Raw genomic sequence first — 15995 nt, 5'->3', positions numbered from 1 at the left:
TAACATCCTTCCTATGCAGAACACTAGGGTCCGCTTTACTCAAAGCATATAAATCAAGCAGTGTCAGCAGTGCAAGCATCGCAAGCAGTTCAAGTTTGTACAAAAAACTATTGCATACTTTTGTGCGCTGCCCTATTTTTTAAGGCTCGCATCATATTTCACTTAGTTCTTTCCGCTCGTTGCATTTAAATCATAAAGGTAACCTCCATGTAAATCTGCTCTGTTGCATCTCTCAGCCATAAATCCTGTTGTCCTCCTTCGGGCTTAAAACAATATTTTTCGCAATTGCTGCAACAGCTACTTATGGGCGTTAAGGCGCCTATCATTATTTTCCCATTCCACATTTACAATCGCTTGCTGCTTGCTCTTACTCAATTTAAATATTGACAACAGAAACAACAACGGCCCAGCATACAATACATGCAATTTGCATAAAAATCGAATACTCGAAAAACTATAGCAGCGAAAACAAGAAGCCGTCCAGAACAGAGCAGAACAGAACAGAAGCTGAGCTGCGTCCTGGGCACTGGGCACTGCGCATTGCTGGCATATTAAGTGCCAGGGCGATTCAGCAAGCCGCACAATTCGGCCGTAAATACAAAATAAATACTCATTCATTAATAATAACGTGATAGTTGCCCAATGGCCTTGCATCAAATATACATACACACGCACACGCGCACATTTTGATCCATTTTACATATATGTTTATGCGTGCGTATGTGAGAAGTGGCTGAGTCTGTGGCAGCGACTTTTATTTAAGCCATAATTTACAACAATCAGCAACATGAATGAAAAAAAAAGAATGTGAGAAATTAAAATCCTTGCGCTTCACTGAGGGTTAAATGCTCTACTTTTCTACCGCGACAATAAATGCTTGAAACTTTAACTTACGATTGAAAATAAAATATTATATGATAAAATTAATATATCATAAAACATAATTAATAACATAAAATATAACATGCATTAAATAACAGTCATTAATGGAAAATATATTAAACATAAATGAATATATAATCTCCCACTCCATTTCCTTGCATACTCATGCACATTTTTCTCATGACTCAGCAAGCTTCACCTTTAACTTATTATCAAGCATCAATTTGCTTTCGTACTCTCCGAAAGGGTTCGTTGGTATTTTACGCACCCAATGGATGAATGAAGAATATCTAACAATCAATCAATCTTGATTTAATAATTGTTTCCTCTATTTGCAATAACATTTCTGCTATACATTCTAAAAGTAAAAGCCAACTGAATTTTATGCAATTGATTCTGCTACTCTCACATCAATCGTGAACTACTACTATTTTTACTACGACTTCTTTAAGTACTATTTCAACAATGAATACTTTGGGAATTAATACTATCCTACTACTATTAGCAATGCTGCTACTTCTATCGCCTACTACAATTAATAATCATCCAACTATTATTTTTAATTATTGGCATGCTCATACAGAATTCTTTTCCTATTTCTAGTACTTTACTACTACTACTGCTTATTATTCTACAATTGAAACTGTACTACTACCACTTCTGTTACTACTACTACTACCAGTGCTACTGCTTCTACAATTAAAACTCTACTACTACTACTTCTACTACTACTACTACTACAACTACTGCCACTGCTTATACTTCTACAATTGATACTACTACTACTACTGCAAGAACTACTACTGTTTATATATCGATAATTTTAACTACTACTACTACTTTTATATAATAATTGCAACTTTAACTACTACTGCCACTACTTTTTGTATATGGATATTTCTCCAGAACGGTCTACGTTTGTAGCGTTCAGAAAGGCCCATATATTTTATGTTATATACTTTTTATTTTGAAACCATGATCATAATAATTGAAATGCACTTTGAAAAAAACTTATTTTTTAATACGATAAGTTTAAAAAGCAATATTTCGATACATCACAAAAAAGTTTTAGAATCGTTTAAGCCAAATTGGCGTTTCCCATAAAAAAAATGAAATTTTTAGCAGAGAGCTTCGTGTTGACCCAAATGTGCTTCAAAAGGGCATCCAAGTGTGGTGACTCCCGCTGCTTCGATAAATGTTCTCGCTTGTAAAATATAAATTTAAATGACACGGCCCGGCGATGACTGCAATGGTGACAATACCAACAGCTATAACAACAACAACAGCAACAGCGACAATGGCCACACGCATTTTTAATTACGTATTTATGCTTAAGTAAAAAATTGAAGTGGCGCCAAAGTCGATGGGCCGACCGAACCGCATACCAGACAGAATCGAATGTATATATATATATATACACATGTACATATATACTATATTACATAATATGCATATATGTATATATACAGGGCATCGACTGCCGTCTGCGACACCTTTTGGCCAAATTGATTTTTGTGGGTGGCACAAAATAAAATGCAAATATTTCTTTTTGCCTTTGCACGCGAGTCATTTGGTGCTGCCACGCCCCTGCCCCAGCAGCCAGCCAGGGGGCGGCAAGAGACTTTAAATTATGCATGCCAATGGTGGGCATACAGCACACGCGCTCTTTCTTTGTGTGTGTGTCGTAGTGTGTGTGAGTGTGTGTGTGCGAGTGTGTGTGTGTGTGTGTGTGTGTGTGTGCTCTGGTGAGAGGACAATGGCATGCAGAGCTCACATCGCGTCACGCGGCCAATAATAATGGCACGTAGACAACTCTTTTGTCATATCAAATTGTGCGGAACATTTAACGTAAATTGTCGCATTGTCAACCAGCAAATTGTGGGCGGGTTGCCAGGCAAGCAGTGGGCGTGGCTGGCAGCGTTTTGTTGGCACTTAACACGTGGCAGCTGCCTTTGAGTGTCCCCGCTCTCTCTATCTCTCTCTCTCTCCCACTCACCCTTTAACATAAATGGAGATATTTAAATATTGAGCCATTGTTTGACCTCAATGGGTTTCCTTTTACATTGGTTAGGTGCGATAGCCACAAAAGTTGTCACATTGTTAACAGCTGCCCAATAATTGCTCTAATTGGCTTGCCAAGTGTTTGATAGCTGGCTTCTGCTTCAACAGAATTGCGGTCGATGCTGGAATTCAAATGGATGCAGCAGTTAAAAATAATAAATATGCCAGACTTAATTGAATGCATTTTTAGCTAGAGTCACTTTGTTATTTTGACTTTGTTTTAGTGAGGATAATTGCAGCTCCTTCAAATTGTTGACAGACTACAGACTACAGACTACAGACTACAGACTACAGACTACAGACTACAGACTACAGACTACAGACTACAGACTACAGACTACAGACTACAGACTACAGACTACAGACTGCAGACTACAGACTACAGACTACAGACTACAGACTACAGACTACAGACTACAGACTACAGACTACAGACTACAGACTACAGACTACAGACTACAGACTACAGACTACAGACTACAGACTACAGACTACAGACTACAGACTACAGACTACAGACTACAGACTACAGACTACAGACTACAGACTACAGACTACAGACTACAGACTACAGACTACAGACTACAGACTACAGACTACAGACTACAGACTACAGACTACAGACTACAGACTACAGACTACAGACTACAGACTACAGACTACAGACTACAGACTACAGACTACAGACTACAGACTACAGACTACAGACTACAGACTACAGATTTGACTGCCAAATAATCTATCTGTCATATTAATCCAAGTCTCTTCGTTTTTCCCTCACATTTGCCTTTCTGTTTACGACTCAGCCTTAAGTTGAAGCACTTTACTGCCACTTTAAGCTGCCATCAAAGCGTCTTTAATCTCCTGCTTAAGCATTCGCATCCATTCATTGAACCTCTTGTAAGTCATTTGGGCTAACAGCCCGTAGATGCTTATCTAAGTAATAACTGAGTAAAAAGTACCAAACAATTTGCTAGCATGTAGTTTCTACATTAATAAGAATAATAATGCGCCATAAAATATTCCAGACGCGCAACAACAAAATGGGCCTAAATACAGATTTCATTTAGTAGGAAAAAAAAAAAAAAAAAAAAAAAAGGAAAACATTTCGCAATAGAAAATAAGCAAAAATACCGCAAGCCGATTGAATAATTACATAAATCTCGGTCACATTAGCATTTTTCAGAGACAGCATTGCACTGCAATATAAAAAATACTAAAAAGAGAGAGAGAAAGAAAGAAGAAGAATACAATATAAAATAAAATGTAATACAAAATCGAAGCATAAATTTACAAGCAATCTGGCATGCAAAAAGCCCTGTTCGCCTAGCATTTCTCTTATTTTCAAAGACGTTCGCGTGGGTTTGCTTTTGCTTTTGCTCTTTATTGGGCATTTAAAGGTTTTTTGCGCATTTGCATATTTGATTTATAGACTGAATATTGTAAGTAAGGTCCGGCAACGGCTTAACAGTCAACCAAGACCCAGACTCAACTCCCCCAGCAGCAGCAGCAGCAACAACAACAACTCATTGTAATGCAGTTTTTATACCTCACTCACTCTGCTCTCTTCCGTCTCACTCTCTCTTTCACAGGTTACGGCTACCGATGGCGATGTAGATAGACCAATAAATATTGTATATTTCCTAACCGGCCAGGGCATCGACCCGGATAATACAGCGAATAGTAAATTTGATATAAATCGCACAACTGGCGATATTTTTGTACTCAAGGTAAGTGGCACTCACCAAGCTTAAGCGAATTTTTTTTACCAGCCAGTTGCCAACGATACGCCGTAAAGCCCAGCCGTAATGAATGCCCGTTAAATTCCCCAACCAACAATGAAGTCTACCTCAAAAACCAGAACCCCAGTTACCATGCCTCCCTCTCTCTGTGTCTCCTGCTCTCACCCCATCCCTCTCCCTCTCAGTCTTCATCCTTCACACCCGCTGGGCTAAGCGTGCAAATGGCGCGCCATAACTTTTTTTTTTTTTTTTTCCACCTGCAGCGACTATGATTGAGGGGCGTCTGGGCAGATGGCAGGGGGTGGGAGGGAGGTTTGAGGGTGCGCGTGCGGACAGCTGTTGGCAGTTTACAATTGGGCCAACAGTTTATATACACAATGCGCAGTTTATATTGTGTGTGACGAGCTAACAGTTAAAAATATACAACAACAAAAAACACTGAAAGGCAGAAGTTAAGCATGACGGAATACACTGAACAAAAATAAAAATGAAAAACAAAAACACAAAGCAGCATCAGAATTGAAATTTTAAAAATTTATATAATGGTCTATTGGCAGCCCTACAAAAAAAGTTGGCTAGATAGACGTACATATTCATATGTTCACATGCAATGCCATGATTTGCCAATATGAGAGGTTAGAGCTCGAAAATGTAGTGCAAATATAGAGAGTATAAAAAATAAATTTAAAAAAAATTTATAAAAAAAGATTTTAAAAGTGTATATTATTACACTAATTTAGCTATAGATAATTGTCAATGTCAAAGGATTTTAGATAGCTGAGCAAAAAGTTTGACTAACTAAACTATCATTGAATATAGCTGGCCGGACTGACAAATAAAATACCTCATCGGGCTTACCTAGCTTGACTCACGCTTCGTAAATATATCTTTAAATATATATGTAAATATAGATAGATGATATTCAGGCTCTTTGAAAAGCTGTTATAAAAGAGCAATCAAAAATTAATTAAATTAAATTAGCAAGCCACAGTCAAAAATTGAATGTATACGAAAATCTTCCGAATCTTCATTAAAAACTTTACAGTTATTTTTTTTTTAATTATCTTTAACAATATCATAACAAACTTATTTGTGATACTACGATCACAAAGGGGATATGGGAATATTTAAATTTAATAATAAAAAAAAGTCTTCCATATAAACACAAATACATTTACAGAGAAAAATTGATTTTGATTTAGATTTCTTATTCAAGCCTGTAATTATTGCTTTTGTCTGTTGAGAAAATTAATTGCTATAATGCTATAAGGAATGAATATACAATCAATATCAGCTGATCTAGCCATGCTCGTCAGATATATATTTAAATATATAAACAAATTTTTTTTTTTTTTTAAATCTATTTAATGTTGTTGTTAACAATAAATTAAACTAACTCTATGGCAAAGCTAAAAATAATTTTCTTGCCCCATTTTCATTGTCTTGCCGACTCGTCATTTATGACTGTTTGTTGCATTCATCAACATACATTTTCTTTTTATACAAAACATTTAGTTGTTTTTCCGCCAAATGAGTCATCTTAAAGTTTCATTGATAAGCGAATGCGTCTTCAAATAAAAACTGCTTCAATTCTTTCACGACATTTTTAACACGCAAAGCTGTCAAAGTTTTCAGTGCCATTTTTATATCGGTGGGCAGTAATCAGGCACTCTCGCACATTGTAAATTATAAAATTTAACTGCAGTGCGAACAAGTCGCTGTAAACACTTTGCATGTGGTTCTAAATAAATGATTCAGCCCGTAATATTGACTGTAGAAACACACTAGCAAATTTGACAGCTGATGCAGCTATTAAATTTATTCATGCACACGCACACGCACACGCACACACGTATATAAAATAAATATAAATTTGCCTTGCTCGAAAATACTTAAAATTGTTGTGCGATTTTATTTGTTAACAACAGTCGCCAGTGAATTGTAAAGCTTTCGCGGCAGAGCGGATCGGTGGCGTATGATTAATTTAAAACTGTGTCAAACCGCACAATCTCTCTCTCACACATACGCACACACATGCATGCAGATGGCCAAAAACAACAGCAGCAACAAAAAAAAAAAGAAAAGGAGAATGACATTTGTGAGCATAAAAACTGCAAGCATTTGATGCCAACTACATGAACTCCAATTAATTTCAGACAAAGTCCATAAAAACAAACCAGTCAAATGGCAGTGCCAACGACCAATGCCACGCCCACTGCGCCCATTTACTGAATCAAATGTTCAAATGTTGCTGTTGCTGTTGCTGCTAGCGGCATGCTTTATTTGTTTTATTGTTTTAGGAGCTCAGGCTGTGTGGCTTGTTGTTGTTGGTGTGGTGCTGTGGTGGGTTGATGTGGTGTGGTGGGCAAAAGGGTTTTCGCGTTGGCATTGGTTGCCAGCGACAGCATGTGGCATTTGTGGTTTTGACGCTCTACAAGCAACCACATGTAAATGACATTCGTCGTTCGTTATTGGTGCGTGGTTGCCGCGCATAAAATTCTGTTTAAAATGCTGGGTGGCTTTTGGGTGGCTCTTCTGGGGGAATAGCTTGGGTCCCACTGAAGTTTAGCGTCGACCATTCGACAGCTGCAGCGCGGTATTTAATTTGTAATTGCTATTGCAATGCGTGTCACATGCCACCGATATATGCCCTGCTAGTGTGTGTGTGTGTGCGTCACTTTGCCGGCTTTAATTGAGCGAATGCCATTTGCATAGAATTTAAGTTCCAACCCATTCACGATTTTGATTTGATGATGGCAAAGTGCTATTGAAACTCAAATATGACTATTTATTTGAACAATTGGCTAACAGCACGTTTTTTTTTTTTTTTTTTACTCTAGACCACAGTAGTGCTTGAAACGCTGAGAGAGAGAAATAGAGAAATGAATTTAAATCGTGAACTAATTGGTGTATATTTACTATGCACATGTGACTTGTTAGCGAAGCTTAGTTGCGTGGAGCAGCAATAATTGATTTTCATTTTCATTTTCCAAATATAGTTTGCTCATATAAAACTACTTAGGGAGTCTGTTTTGTTGTATGGAAAAAGGCCTCCAATTTATAATGCCTAAATAAGAGATTTCCATATACAATATTCATATACATAAAAATTGAAAAACAAAAAAAAATAAATAAAAATAAATAAAAGAATACTATAAAAATGTTATCTAGAGAGAGAGGATAGGTAGATATCGGCTAGTTAGATAGATAGCGCAAAAGTGAGAGAGTGCGAGAATGAAAGAGTATGAGTATCAATACGAAAGTTCCATCTTCCATTAGTTCCATTCCTTTCTACGTAGAAAGAGTGCCTCGCTCTTCGCAAAATGAGGCAGACATTGACTTAAAGTGAGAGAAGTACGATATACGACTAATAAATAATTGAGTGACGCTTGAAAGACGCCTATGAAAGTCTGTGAGTGTTGGGGGATGTACAAAATACAGTCCAGTCTCGATAATTTGTACACCGCTAAATTGAATATCGCGATAAATTGAGAAAAAACTCTATACCCTGAAAAAATTCATTCTCGATCATTTTCGATAGTTTAAATGTCTGTTTATATCAAAAAAAAAAAAAAAAAAAAAAAAAAAAAAAAACTCATCCCTATAGTTGCTATTAATATGGTTGAATGCATAGCAAAGCTTAGCTATACAATTATTTGTATACTTTTATTTAATAATCAATCTAGATTAAGCTAACAAGTGCAGATACCATTTCTCACCCAATCCCAGATCTAGCCAGCATCTAAATGTCACATAAATCTAACACTTTATACAATCATGTGCTTAAACAGCAACAGATTATGTGACTTAGGTTATCAGTGCACACAGACAGACACACACAGACAGAATAATGAATTATAATGCCCATCCAGCCGGCTAAATGCAAAGTCGATTTTAATTTGCATTCCAATCCACAATGCGCAATCTAAAGCAAAATTGTAATTGAAACGAAGCCTAATCCACCTGGGCGAAAAACAAATTCCAAATGAGCCGAGTAAGCAATATTTAAGGATAATTTAAATGGGATTCGGGGCGAGAGGCCGAGCTGACACAATTCCCATTCAGATTGAACACATTTCATTTGATTTGATGGCATTTGTTTAGCCCGCTCGCCAGGCCAGACGACAGGTGGGGTCAGGCGATTTCAGGGGATAACTCATTTAATGAGAGAAATCTAATATGAGCCTGGGCAAATATATATTGAGCTGGGGCTGAGGACAACCACAAAGAAGTACACACAATATGCAGACAAACACAGACAGACGAACACACAGACCGACAGACGGACAGACGGACATCATCGCCTGAGTCAGCAGTAGTTTCGAGGACCTGTAGCTGACAATGAGACTTGTCAACCATAAGTCCTGCTCCTGCTCCTACTCCTGCTCCTGCTGCTGGCTGTATGCTGTCTCAGTTGCAGCTTCCTGCCGTTGGCATAAAATAATTTGCAAACAAGCAAGCCAAACAGCTGGCAAATCAAATGGAAAGCGAGCTCACTTTATTTGCTTCATCTGCCTCGCTCACACTCTCACTCTCACACACTCTCTCTCTCTCTCTCTCTCTCTCTCTCTCTCTCTACTTGTTACAGCCCCTGGACCGGGATCAGCCCAATGGGCGGCCGCAATGGCGTTTCACCGTATTTGCCCAGGACGAGGGCGGCGAGGGCCTGGTCGGCTATGCGGACATTCAAGTTAATCTAAAGGACATCAATGACAATGCGCCGCAGTTTCCGCAGGGCGTCTACTTTGGCAATGTCACCGAGAATGGCACAGCCGGCAGCCCCGTGATGACAATGTCTGCCATTGACTATGACGATCCCAACGAGAGCACCAATGCCAAGCTAATCTACTCAATCGAGAAGAACGTCATCGAAGAGGAAACGGGCGCACCCATCTTCGAAATTGAACCCGAAACGGGCCTCATCAAAACGGCCGTCTGCTGTCTCGACCGGGAACGCACACCGGACTACTCCATCCAGGTGGTGGCCATGGACGGTGGCGGTCTGAAGGGTGAGTACCGTTGCTTCAAAATACTGAGCATGCCACTGACATAGAACACTCATTATGCACACACACACACTGTTGTGATGCCTTATGGGGTATATTGGGTTTGTTGTTGAGAGAGTCTTGCCTTTGAGTAGAACAATTATCAAAATCAGAAAAATAAATATTTGTTAAAAAATATTATTATACATATATAAATACCTTTTCTTCAATGAACTCAATCTGATGAAGAAATAAATTAATTTAATTTATAAAAAAATGCATTTATTTTTAATATGTCAATAAATTAATATTAATTTCATTGTAATTAATATTAATAAATTATTATGAATGTTAAATTAAGAGACTTACACTTGAGAGTTATTTTCGAAATATTATTTCATGCATTGTTAATATATTAATAAATATAATATTTTTTTTTTTTTTATATCTTTTTAATTATTTTTTATTAATATTCATTTATTTATTGAATCAATATATAATTAATTTTTTTTATATATGAATTCCACCCTATTCATTTAATTAGTTTTTTTTTTTTTTTTCTCTTTATAAATTGAAGAAACTTATGATCCATTAATAATAGTTTCGACATTATACTTTAAAAAAAATAAAATAAAATAAAATATTTCTATTTATTTAAGTTTATATACTTATTTAACGAAGATTAATTTAATTTATAGAAAAAAAAATTGATTCACATAAAATGTAAACATTAGGTGGAAAAATTATTTAATAACCTAACGTTATGAAAGAAGACTAAAATAAATAATTTATCAAGAAATAGTAATCAGAAGTCGAATATATAATAATTCCTTAATTCCATTTTTTCATATAATATTATTATATATTTTTTGAATAATAATATAATATATTATTTGAATATAAATAATATAATATTTAAATATTACAATCTATCAATACAGAGAATTACACAGTCATGTAAGCCCCATTTGATTTCTGTTCATCTACTCCTCTTACATAGGCACTGGCACCGCCTCCATACGTGTTAAGGACCTGAACGATATGCCGCCGCAGTTTACCAAAGACGAATGGTTCACTGAGGTGGACGAGACGAACGGCACCTACATACCCGAGACGCCCATTTTGACGGTCACCGTGCAGGATGAGGACGAGACGAACAGCTTTCAGTACAAGGTGGTGCCGAACAGCGGCTTCGGTGCGGACAAATTTGCGATGGTGCGCAATGCGGATGGCACTGGCTCGCTGAAAATCATCCAGCCGCTGGACTACGAGGATCCGTTGCAGAGCAGCGGCTTCCGCTTTCGCATACAGGTGAACGACAAGGGCGAGGACGGTGCGGACAAGTATCATGTGGCCTACTCGTGGGTCGTGGTCAAGCTGCGCGACATCAATGACAATGTGCCACGCTTCGACCGCGATCACATCGAGGTCTCCATCTACGAGGACACCAAGGTGGGCACCGTACTGGAGCAGTTTCGCGCCAGCGATGCGGACCAGGGCGGCCATTCGCGCGTCAGCTACAAAATAGTGCGCGCCAGCAATCGACGCAGGCAATTCGCCATCAGCGACAAGGGCGCCATCAGCATACAGCGACCGCTCGATCGAGAGGCGGCGGATCGTCATCATGTGCAGATCTTGGCCAGCGACGATGGCAATCCGCCGCGCACGGCAACGGCTACGCTGACTGTGATTGTCAAGGACGTGAACGACAATGCGCCCACGCTGGCCCAGGACTACAAGCCGACGTTGCCGGAGAATGTCTCGCCACGCAAGATCATCGAGGTGGCCGCCAAGGATGCGGACGATCGACAGCGCGGCAATGGCGGACCCTTCAGCTTTCGCCTGGATCCACTGGCCAGCGATGAGATACGAGCGGGCTTTAAGGTGGAATACGATCGCAGTAAGTGACAAGAGAGCTATAATAATAATTAATAAAGCAAATATCATATGATCCATCATATATATGCATATATAATCTATCCATATGAATATTTATGCATCCGAATCCTTATTTTTGTATACCATGAACCCATTTTCAATGGGAAATCTTATTTAAAACCAAACCAAACATGTAAATTTATCAAACGAACAACTTCGTATTCTGTCCATATTCTATAAACAAATAAGCTCCATCATTGATTACTAGTTAAACTCAACTTTTACTGAGTTACTATATATCGACCACTAGTTAAATTGAACTTTCTTTTAAGTTACTATATTTTGCAATATTCAACTTCAACTTCTCCTGCAACATTTTCGCATCGCAGCCGAAACTTTCAATGCGCAGCATCCCACTCAGATTCTTGTTTGGCCACAAGTCAATTTGCCTTTATAATCAATGCCAATTCTTTGCACAGGCTTTTGCGCTACAAGCCACCAGCTCGACTCTGGCTTGCAACTAATCTATACAACTGCAACAGCAAAAGCTATTCCCAAAAAAAAAGGATAGAAAGAGAAAAATAAAAGTAAAAGGAAATTGCAAACTGACAACACGAACAGCCTGGAAGCAGCACTTGGAACTCGCCCAGTTGCGTTCGAGTTGAGTTTAGTTCACATTCACAATCAAAATCAAACGCTAAAACCAAAGTGTGTTTGCATAGTAATGGTGATTGAATTATGCCACAGACAATCAGCATCATCAGCATTGTTTGTGCACTGAGTTAGTTACCCAAAAAGCCAAAAGCCCACAAAAATAAAAGAGAAAAGAAAACACGTTAGAGAATGCGCTACCCTGTAAACAATCGTGAAAAGTACTCAGACAGGAGGAATACTCGTGTAAAATATTAAAATATAAATTGAAAGGCATGAAACTCAAATGAAATTCTATATTAAAGCGGAACTGCAAATTGTAAAAAATAAAAGAAAGTTATCTTTGAAAGTAAATCTTACAATTTAAAAAAAATTTTTTCTATGAATGATAAAAAAAAAAAAAAATAATTTATCAATTCCTAAATGCAAATATTCTTTTTGTACAAAAATCCCTTCAAATAAAAATTTACATTTAAGAAATGATTATACAAAATATATAATAAATAAAATTAATAAATAAATAAAATAAAATAAATAACCTACAAGAAATATTAAAAGTATGTAATCATAAATTCCTCTATATTTTTTATAAGCTTTATGAATAAATCATTTTCTTGATATAAATATTTAAAAAATCGAAATCATTTTTGAACAAATCAATGAATTTTATTATCAAGAAATATGTTAATCATACGATCCTATATTCATCATTACCTTTGCGGTTGCTTTTCAAATAGAAATCTTTGATCTTTAAAACATGTTTAAAATAACAAACAAGTATAAATTATAGAATTCGCGCTCTTCAATATTTCAAATTTAATATTGTAACTTGAGCTTAACAATCTCAGGTATCAGAACTCCAAAAGAGATGTGATCTATTACTAGAACAACTGCACTTTCAATATACCCCTCGCATCCCACAGTTGACAGCGTATGGAAATTGGGCGATGCTGTAACCTCCGGGCCAGTTTGGACAGCACAGCAACGGCTCAAACGTTTCAAACGTTGGCTTTGATTTTGACCTATTTGTTTTCTCTTGGGCGCATTTAAAATTGGTCTTCACTTTCGTTACCATTGTACGTAAACGGAGTCATTAAAAAGGCTGCGAACGAAATAAAACAAGCCTAAATGAAGCAAAACCAAAACCAAAAAAAAAAAAAAAAAAAGAATGAAAACAAATATAAAATCCAGTTAGAATGAAAGAAATAAAGAAATTTGAGGTGTCACTCGAACACACGCGTCCGTTTCTGGACCAGCCCCTTGTAATCAATTTTCAACAGTCCTGGACCCGGACCTGGGCCGGACCCGGTCGCACTTTAACACGTTTCACTTTGAGGCCCGATTCTATTTAGTTGCTTTTGGTCCGTTCCGCTTTTTATGGGCCGATACGTGCTTGGATTTCACAGCGTTTCGGGACTGAATAAATAATTGATTCGCAAAGCCGATTAAATTCATTACCATCAACAAATAGGCGTAGAAAAAAAAAAAAAAAATAGTAGGGCTTTAAACCGAATCATTGCGACTGGGCACAAAATTCTATTTATTTGCATGGCTAATTATCTAAATGAGTTGTGTAATTAGTGAGCAGAAAGAATGAGAAGAACAGAGCGAAACAGAAAAAAAAAACAGGTAGCAGTTAGCTATCATTACGGGCGTAAATTGTTAATCAAGCTAATGCATTTTGTATAATAATTCACAAATGCGTTTGCATTACACATGCCATGCCATCTGCCAGCCTGCATATGTTCGATTTCAGTTCGATTTGCTCCCAATTAATTATGCGCAATCCAAATTTTCTAGAATATTAATTGAACACATAAAATCAGCAATATATGGCTTAAATTGTATTGAACTGTTTGTTGTGGGACCAGCGCACAGCGATTCGGCTCACACACATATTTATAGCCGCATATAAATTGGATAATCAAAAGTAAAATATCATCAATATTGCAATAAATGTGTAAATCCATAAATTTACAATTCTATTTTTGATTTGATTATCATTATTATTTGCACGCCCTGCAGCAATTGGATATGGTTATTCAGGGTATTATGGTTTCCTTGAATGTGTGTGAGAGGTGAATGCAGGTGTTGGCTGATGCCAAAAAGTATTTATATATATTACTTAGCAGGATGCGGTGCCAACATATTTATACCTATTTCAGCATCTATGGGAGCTAAAAACAAAAAAAAACATTGTCAGTTTTTCAATAGCTTATAATCAAGAACTTTTTGAAATGCAGATGCAAATGAAATGATATTATTTTACTATAAATTTAATACACTTGTTTATTTTAAATATAAGTAACTAAATTAATATCATCATGCACCACTTGGCAATAGCTTTCGCATTCAACAAAGCAAACGCAGCATTCTTCATTTTTAGCTTATTGAAATGAAAAATTCCTTTCATTTAAATGCCAATTGCTAACTTTAATAATGCTCGGAGCCATTCTTGAATTTCGCATTGCTTACTCAACATTTTCGCATTTTCTCTTCTTCTCTCTTTACATTTGCCTACTGCCTATGCCTTTGCCTGCGACAACAACAACAACATCAAATGAAATTCATCGGAACACTTGGGCCACCAATCGAACAACATTTGAAACCTAACAAAAAAAAAACCCTTCCATCTACCCACACACTCAAAGGGGGTGACAATGGCAACGGTGTGGCCATAATATCATCGCTGCGTCCCTTCGACCGTGAGGTGCAAAAGTCCTATGACATACCCATCGAGATAAAGGACAACGGAGCGCCGGCAATGACGGGCACCAGCACACTGACTGTGACCATTGGCGATGTCAACGACAACAAAATGCAGCCGGGCAGCAAATCGGTGCTGGTTTATAACTACCAGGGCCAGTCGCAGGACACACCAATCGGCCGGGTGTATGTCAACGATCCCGACGACTGGGATGTGCCCGACAAGAAATACTATTGGGAGGCGCAGGAGCATCAGCGCTTCAAACTCGACACAGACACCGGCATCCTGACGATGCGGGCTGGGACACGACGTGGCCGCTACCAACTGCGCTTTAAGGTAGGTCGCCTTGGGGAGTTTTTGAACTGCCTAAGTCTTGAATAATACGCTTTAGACGCCTTTGTATCGTTCAACTTTAATTTAAGCATCTACTTTTGGTTCTCTGTATTCCACTTTTATGACATGTAACCAGTTTAATTATTTTACTGATGGAGAGCTTATTAAGCTACTTTCGCTGCTCTCTTTGTTGGTTGCCTATTATTTACGTATGTCTTCTTTATTGGGCCTTTCTCGTGTCTTTTAATCTCAAATACCAATTTTATTGCCTACCTCTTCCTTCTATCTATCTATATAAATATATAAAATACTATCTATCTATCTATCTATCTATCTATCTATCTATCTATTTATCTATCTATCTCACCATTCCATCACTCATATATCGCACACTGATTGCCTATGTACCGCCTATATATTTTCTTAATAGACTCATCTATTACCCATCTATCCTTCTTCAATCTCCTATCAAATATCGATCACCTATCTATCGCACTTCGATCACCTATCGATCATCTATCGCCAATCTGTCGTCTATATATCATCTATCCAATGTCCCTACACTGTCAATCTAACGGCAAATTATTACTCATCAATTGCCTTATTATCATCGTCTATATATTTTCTAAATAGGCTTAATCTATTACCTAACTCCTTTCATCATTCTATTCAATTGTCTACTATCATATAGATAGATTGCTAGCTATCATCTACCTATCGCCAATCAACCAATCTATCGCACATCTATCGGCCATC

General features: G+C 37.5%; 1 protein-coding gene and 1 long non-coding RNA gene across 4 annotated transcripts in view; one reads left to right on the top strand and one right to left on the bottom strand.

Annotated features, from left to right (window-relative positions):
• The window catches only part of LOC26527527 (putative neural-cadherin 2), a 182567-nt gene that overhangs the window by 151355 nt on the left and 15217 nt on the right, over nt 1-15995 (top strand). For all 3 annotated transcript variants that reach the window (XM_015165710.3, XM_015165708.3, XM_015165709.3), the window contains 4 exons: nt 4536-4673; nt 9274-9694; nt 10671-11570; nt 14851-15242. In XM_015165710.3, coding sequence (XP_015021196.1) covers nt 4536-4673; nt 9274-9694; nt 10671-11570; nt 14851-15242 — 1851 coding nt within the window. The remainder of the gene's footprint in view (nt 1-4535; nt 4674-9273; nt 9695-10670; nt 11571-14850; nt 15243-15995) is intronic.
• Nucleotides 144-5991, bottom strand: LOC122757190. The gene is made up of 2 exons (XR_006357128.1): nt 4689-5991; nt 144-3065 (listed from the first exon to the last, which is right to left on the bottom strand). It is a non-coding gene; the product is annotated as an uncharacterized LOC122757190 (long non-coding RNA).

The sequence above is a fragment of the Drosophila mojavensis genome, unplaced genomic scaffold (assembly GCF_018153725.1).
Source record: "Drosophila mojavensis isolate 15081-1352.22 unplaced genomic scaffold, ASM1815372v1 contig_36, whole genome shotgun sequence".
NCBI lineage: Eukaryota > Metazoa > Arthropoda > Insecta > Diptera > Drosophilidae > Drosophila > Drosophila mojavensis.
Note: the sequence above shows the minus strand (reverse complement) of the source record. Positions and strands in the feature narration are given on the sequence as shown.